The sequence below is a fragment of the Myotis lucifugus genome, unplaced genomic scaffold (genome assembly GCF_000147115.1).
Source record: "Myotis lucifugus unplaced genomic scaffold, Myoluc2.0 scaffold_180, whole genome shotgun sequence".
Taxonomy (NCBI): domain Eukaryota; kingdom Metazoa; phylum Chordata; class Mammalia; order Chiroptera; family Vespertilionidae; genus Myotis; species Myotis lucifugus.
The window spans coordinates 383877-391947 of NW_005871228.1; the positions used below are offsets into that span (position 1 = coordinate 383877).

Below are 8071 nucleotides of genomic sequence, written 5' to 3' on the forward strand. Positions count from 1 at the left end.
TATAATTGAACTGGGGCAAGAGTGAAGGCAGAAGCACAGAGTATTCAGGTCAAGGAGAATAATATGTGCATACGTTTGGGGACTGAAAGGAGTTCAGTATAGCTGAAGCATACTCTATGACAAGAGAAAAGCAAAGGTTGAGGTTGAAAACTGAGGGTGACATTACTCGTGGCATTGTAAACTATGTTCAAGAGTTTTGTCTTTCTCATAAGATCAATATAAAACTATTAAAAGGAGTAGGAGACTATTGGTAAGCTGCAAAGTGCCATATCAAATTTCAGATTTAGAAAGGAACCATAGCTGTGGTGTAAATAATAGATTAAGGATGGAGTTGAAAGGTAAAAAGAATTAGAGAGTGAAACACAAGTTGGAAGGCTTTTCAATATGTCTGATGCAAAAATGATGATGATCTGATCTGGGATTGTGGCAGTGGAAATGTAAAGAAGAGATCTGAAGGTCTGCTTTCTTTTTGTCCCCCATACTTCAAGCTTAAAACAATACCTACCACTTTAATATTTTCTGAGCACTCATGTATTGTGTTGGTTACTAGGGATGAAAAAGTAATACAAAGTAGTTGCTCTCAAGGAAAGTATATTCTAGAAAAGTTAGACATACAAAGAAACAATCCTAAAACAGTAAGAGAGTTCATGAATATCTAAGTAAATAGATATAGATACACATAGTGCTTTGTGGGTGTTCCAGGCTGGGGTGGCATCTGATCCAGCTAGTGTGGTATACAGTGTATGGGACCGCTTCCTAAAAAAAATGATCTTACTAGGCAAAGAAGATAATATAAATGTAGGTAGAGAGACCAGCATGAAAAAGGCCTCAAAGAAGAAAGAATATAGTTTAACATAAAATCAGCAGTTTGGTCTTGCCAAAGCATAAAGTAAAAGCCATAAAGTTACAAGCATAAGACATTATAGATGGTTTTAAGGGACCTTGTAATCCAGTTAAAGACTTTGGACTTTATCTGGTAGACAGTGGAGAGCTACTGAAGGGTTGTAAGCAGGGAGATGACAGTGACATATGACACCTGATCTAATCCTGAAAGTATATTATTATAACACTAAGTCCAACTTCTCTCTCAATTTCTTTTTCCATCCTAGCCTATAACAATGGTATTTTATACAACTGCATTACTAGTTTACTTTCATAAATCAGGAATGCTTTACCTCTCCAGAAAAAAACACACACCTGTTTAAATTGTTTAGGAAGGGCAGAAACATTGATGTGAGAGAGATACATCAATTGGTTGCCTCCCACATGTGCCCTGGGATTGAGCCTGCAACCGAGGTACATGCCCTAGCCAGGAATGGAGCCCAGGACCCTTCAGTCTTAGCTGACGCTCTATCCACTGAACCAAACTGGCTAGGGCTGATGATATTCTTTTATTTTTTTATAAGAATATCTATCATCTATCTATCTATCTATCTATCCATCCATATAGATAGATAGACATAGATATATATAGATATATATATCTATATATATTTTGATTGATTTCAGAGGGAAAGGGAGAGGGAGAGTGATATAAAAACATCAATGATGAGAGATAATCATTGATCAGTGGCCTCCTTCATGCCCCCTACTAGGGATCGAGCCCACAACCCAGGCATATGCCCTTGACCGGAATTGAACCTGGGACCCTTCAGTCTATAGGACGATGCTCTATCCCCTGACCCAAACCAGCTTGGGCTGATGGTATTCTTTTAATTTTGAATCTTAACTTACCTGATATATTTCCTTATCTTAAAGGAAAAGCAAAAAAAATGAGATACAGAGTAAATTTTATATTACAACATTATGGCATGCTGTAATATTTTAAAAGCTCTCTATAATCTTTACAAATGCTTAAGAGTTATTTATCTCATGTCCTAATATCACATAAAGACACTTTCATTTTAACTTCAATAAAAATAAATGAAATACACTAAGACCTTTCTTCCTCTTAATATGCCTATTATAAGAAGAACTCCAACTTCTTTTGTAGCATGATGAATAATGATAACTTCATTATTAACAAACAAAATGTAAAGCATAGCCGAAACCGGTTTGGCTCAGTGGATAGAGTGTCGGCCTGCGGACTGAAAGGTCCCAGGTTCGATTCCGGTCAAGGGCATGTACCTGGGTTGCAGGCACATCCCCAGTAGGAGATGTGCAGGAGGTGGCTGATCGATGTTTCTCTCTCATCGATGTTTCTGTCTGACTATCTCTCTCTCTCTTCCTCTCTGTAAAAAATCAATAAAGTATATTTAAAAAAAATGTAAAGCATAACTTCATAAACACAACACCCACTCTAAATATTTTGTAAGGCAATATCTTTGTACTATAGAGAGGATTCAAATAAATTATGCCAGGGTATATAACAAAATGAGGATAAATTATCATATATAAATTATTGATCTAAAAAATGAAGGGATGGGAAATGTTTGACATTTTAGGCAAACATTAAAGATTTCCCTCAGCAAAAAATAAAAAATGTTTAAGTCATTTACATCTCACTTGAAACCAAACTGCGTATGCATCTTAGTTCAAATGAAGTCTTAGAACAAAGAAATCTGTTCTCTTCCATGGAAAATCCTGTTGTAAACTTACAAGGCAGAACATCATTAATCAATTCAAGGCATGACTAGTAATTAAGAAAGGAAACCCTTTAATTCTACAACTTCCATAATTTATTTATTCCAGCTTGTATTAAAAATCTGTACTTCAGTGGTCATCCACTGACTTTGAACTTTTACAAATAGCTATAGACAGGAGGAAGCAAAACACTGAAACAGATTATAGCTGCAGGAAAGAAGGCTAAAGAACTATTATTCTGTGTGCATAAGTCAAAATTGCTATTGTTTTATATGACATATTAATCTCAGCTAGTTCTATCTACATGCAAACAACTGCAAGTGTAAAGGGCACAGAATATATCACCACTGTTTTTAAAACTCATTCTAAAATCGTATTATTGGCTATAAACTCAAATATACCTTAAGATAGATTTAGTTGAAGTGAGAAATAAGCTTAATATATAGACATAAGACTTTCCTCTTCTCTGTTTAAACATCCATTCATTCACTCATTTTATTCATACTCATTCTGTCCTCCCCACAATGCCCCCCCCTTCTCCATACTTCATGAAAGTCAGTGATTCTACTAAGAATTACAATATATATAAAAAAATTTCCACTAGCTCTTGGGTCTGACACAGAAGCAAGGTGACGAAAGGAATGTCATTGTTCAGCAAGCGCACAAGACGCGCACACGCTGTGCCGCCACTGTGCCTAAAAGAACTACCACCTACAGAAGTCCACCTGGGGCAAGTGTAGCTACCCCGCCAAGCAGAACAGGAAGTATAACTGGAGTGCCAAAGCTAAATGATGAAACACTACCAGAACTGGTCACGTGAGGCACCTAAAAGTTGTATACGATAGATTCAACATGGATTCTCTGAAGGAACAACACCTAAACCCAAGAGGGCAGCTACTGCAGCATCCAGTTCATCTTAAGGATTTCAAAGATTGGTCGCGAAATAGATGTTCTGGTTTAAAAAAATTTTTCCCCACTAAACTTTACTATACTAGAAAAAGTGTCATTATGAATCTAAATTAATTCAAAAGCATTTCCTGATTTTTTCACTTTCTGACAGTTTAAGATTAGTGAAATTAATTTACTGATCATCTACATAAACCTAACTATCCAAATAAAATGACTTCTAAGTCATGGCTTAACCTAGCTGCAAAGTAGGATTTTTAAGAAAATTAAAACCAATTGAAAACACATCTTCTGAATAATATAAAAAAACCCATTTACATGTTTTACAAAACGGTTCAGTACATGTATATACCTGTGATAAAATCTAATATTTCATCAAATTCAATATGCTGGTCTGAAGTTCCCATAAGTTTTAAGATTGGATTATTTTTTGTGAATATTTGTTTAAAATGTAATAAGATCTGTTCCTATTGCGCTGGTGAAGCTGTGTGCTGGATGGGGAGTAAGAAAGACAAGATGGAGAGAAGCAATGATTCATTCTGTATGACTTGGAACACCTTTCTAAATACAATTCAAATCTGTTGGTGGGAAGCAATGTACTAAAAATGAAACTAGACACACAAGTGAGACAGAGGGAGATTCTCAGATAAAGCAAGATTGGCAGAGAAGATTTACTTTAGGAACTCTCAGAAGCTGGACAAAAGAAACAGAAAAATCATCCCAGGTTTTCCCCAAACTTAATAAGCTTCTTTCATTCTCCAGAGAACATAAAACGCCCTATTCTACTTGTTATTTCTATCTGTAAATGAAAAACTATTTTTGTATTCTGATCTCACTCATGGAAATGTGGCAACATTACTCCAAATATCTCTGTTGATGTTTCCAACCAATTTATTTAGAATCAGATTGAATTTTTAAAGAAAAAAGTATTTTAAGGCCCTTAACTTTATGCAAATCAAACTTTTTTTTCCTGTATAGGCTGTCACTACTATATTGAGTATCTAAAGCAAAAATAAGAAAAAGCCAGAGAACACTGGATAAAAACATGCAGAATGACAGAAAAAATTCTATAGCTAAAAGAAGACCAGACATGGAGTGGAACAAATCCAATCCCACTACTAAAGTTTTATGTAAATCTGTGCTTTCTTTTCATATTCTTGTCCTCCCATCCTCTCAATTTTTTAAATATTTCTGGATTTGAGGGAACTTAGAAGAAACTCTCATATTTGATGAAAACTCAGGCACTTGGTGAGACAGTTGATTTGAACTGCTTAATGTGGGCAATGGTGCAATATGACCCAGACCATTCAGAATTTGAAATTCTAACACTGTTTTAGGTATAACTTAGGTATTTGATTTTATAAAGGGAATGATTGTCTTAATCAAATCCAAATTGGTTGCAGAGATTTAATTTTGTAGTTTCTCCAAGTGTTCAAGTGATTAGAGATCTTAGGCCAATATGGTGTTCCATGAATTGAGAAGTTTGAGGATCAAGAGAGTTGGAAAATAAACTTTATCTGTTATTTCTTTTCCCTCATCCTCTGGCTCTGCCCCAATCTTTTTCATTTCCTCTGTATACATGCTTCTCAAATTTTGCCAACTTTTTAAAATACTAGTCAGCTTGGAGAAAGTTTGCTGTCAATACAACAAAATAGCATACATATCAAATTGCATACTAGTGCATATCAACATATGTGTAACTCCATCTATTGAAAAAAATCCGCATTATTAACCAGTACACCTGGTATTATCTGCAATATCTGTACAAAGAGGTGAATTAACTACATCACTATGATCAAGAATAAGACTAGTACATTACCACCAACAGTCATAGATCTGGTCAAAGAAGGCTGTAATAAAGTTTCTTCATCATGAAATTGTTTCTCAAGTTCTTCTACAGATTCCTGACGGAGCTGGAGAAATTCTGCTGCCCCTGCTGCTGCTGCTTCTTTAACAGGATCTATCATTCTCCTCAGAAGTACTAGGTCATCTTTCCGGACTTTCAAACAAAGCTTCTCCATTTCTCGGATATTGGAGCGGAGTTGCTATAAAAGAAAAAATATCATTAAAGCCACCATATATCTTAGTATAAAATATCTTTATTTTCAGAGATAATTTGTGATAATGATTATGAATGAAAATGATTACAATAGAAAGTATGCATAACACTTTGCTATGTTTCATGTCTCTGGCCAAAACCAACCTCTTTAGAAATTCACATCCTTATACTTTGAATTTATTTAGTGTTTTTCCTTTATTAAATATGATTATTACAAAGGGAACAAATGCTCTTCATAATATATCGAACACTGCAGAAACATATCAAGATAAATTTAGTGATTTCCCCACTTCACCAATTCCACTACCTCTCTTAATCCACATTTCTTTTCATTCATCCAAACACTGATAGACATAACCTTTTTTTGTTTTTACAAAAAATGGATTATATTATGCACATCCCAAGTTAACCATATCATCACAGATATCCTTCCTAGTCCATGGTTGTACCATATTCCATAGTATGGATGGAATATAATTTATTCAAAGACTCCTCCAGTGGTCAACAGTCATTCATGTTGTTTCCAGTTTTATTTACTATTAATTATGAAACAAATATTCTTGAATATAAAGCCTAATACACTATAACTATATATATTAGTATTATAGTAAATACTATTATACTATATTTTGTAGAAATGATTCCCAAAAGTGAAAGTGCTCAGTCAAGGGATAATGTGCATTTTTATTTCAATAGCTATTATCATCAGCTTTTTTCCTGAACGGTTGTAACAATTCATACTACTACTAAAATATGAGTACCCATTTCCCCACATACTGCCAGTACTACATGTTATCTCATTGTTTTTTACTTTACATTTCTCTCTGAGTGAAGTTGCTGGATTTTTTCCAAATGATTCTCCCTTCTTTTAAAAAACATCCATTGGCATAATCATAAATTTTCCTCTAATGTGCTAATGAATCATGAGCAAGAGTCATGAATAGAGCCATCTTTATATTTCTGAAATAAGCCCTGCCTGGTGTGTGCATGTTTATGTAATCTTTTTTATTAAAATTTAAATTCTTTATTGTTGAAATTATTACATGTCTCCCTTTTTCTCCCATTGACTTCTCCCCGGCTGCTGCCCACCCCCGCCCCCCAGCCGCTACCACCTCCCCCACCACCCAGCACATGCCCTCACCCCCTACTGTGTCCACTGGTTATGCATGCATACAAGTCCTTTGGTTGAACTCTTAACCCCTCCCCCACCCTCCCGTTTCTTCCCTCTGAGGTTTGACCATGTGTTTGATGCTTCTATGTCTCTGGATCTATTTTTGTTCATCAGTTTACGTTGTTCATTATATTCCACAAATGAGTGAGATCATGTGATACTTATCCTTCTCTGACTGGCTTATTTTGCTTAGCATAATGCTCTCCAGGTCCATCCATGCTGTTGCAAATGGTAAAAGTTCTTTCTTTTTTACAGCAGCATAGTAGTCCATTGTGTAGATGTACCACAGTTTTCTAATCCATTCATCTGCTCATGGGCACTCAGGCTGTTTCTAAATTTTAGCTGTGCTGCTATGAACATAGGGGTGCATATAGTCTTTCTGAATGGTGTTTCTGAGTTCTTGGTATATATTCCTAGAAATGGGATTACTGGGTCAAATGGGAGTTCCATTTTTAATTTTTTGAGGAAACTTCATACTGTTTTCCATAATGGCTGCACCAGTCTGCATTCCCACCAGCAGTGTACAAGGGTTCCTTTTTCTCCACATCCTTGCCAGCACTTGTCGTTTGTTGATTTGTTGATGATAGCCATCCTGACAGGTGTTAGATGGTACCTCATTGTCGCTTTGATTTGCATCTCTCAGATGATTAGTGACTTTGAGCATTTTTTCATATGTCTCTTGGCCTTCTGTATGTCCTCTTTTTTTTATTTTTATTTTTATTTTATTTTTTTTACATTTTTTTAAAAATATATTTTATTGATTTTTTACAGAGAGGAAGAGAGAGAGATAGAGAGTTAGAAACATCGATGAGAGAGAAACATCAATCAGCTGCCTCCTGCACATCTCCTACTGGGGATGTGCCCGCAACCCAGGTACATGCCCTTGACCGGAATCGAACCTGGGACCTTTCAGTCCACAGACCGACGCTCTATCCACTGAGCCAAACCGGTTCGGCAGTGTACGTCCTCTTTTGAGAAGTGTCTATTTAGGTCCTTTGCTCCTTGTTTGGATTGTTTATTCTCCTTTTGTTAAGTTGGATGATTTCCCTACAAATTTTGGAGATTAAACCCTTATCGGACTAATAAAAAGCTTCTGCACAGCAAAAGAAACCATCAACAAAATAACAAGAAAGTCCACTGCATGGGAGAACATATTTGCCAATATGACATCCGATAAGGGTGTGTGTAATCGTTTAATACCCTGTTAAATTCAATTTGCTAATATTTTATTTGGGATTTTAGCAAATGTACATTTATGTGTGCATATGTAAACAGTGTGTGTCTATACTATCTTTACTACATTTAAACTCACTTTATTAGGGTTAAGGCAGGGTGGGCAAACTTTTTGACTC

General features: G+C 35.6%; 1 protein-coding gene and 1 pseudogene across 3 annotated transcripts in view; one reads left to right on the forward strand and one right to left on the reverse strand.

Annotated features, from left to right (window-relative positions):
• The window catches only part of STX17 (syntaxin 17), a 42382-nt gene that overhangs the window by 9959 nt on the left and 24352 nt on the right, over nt 1-8071 (reverse strand). For all 3 annotated transcript variants that reach the window (XM_006096466.3, XM_014462392.2, XM_014462390.2), the window contains exon 4: nt 5309-5534. In XM_006096466.3, coding sequence (XP_006096528.1) covers nt 5309-5534 — 226 coding nt within the window. The remainder of the gene's footprint in view (nt 1-5308; nt 5535-8071) is intronic.
• Nucleotides 117-5296, forward strand: LOC106698434 (annotated as a pseudogene).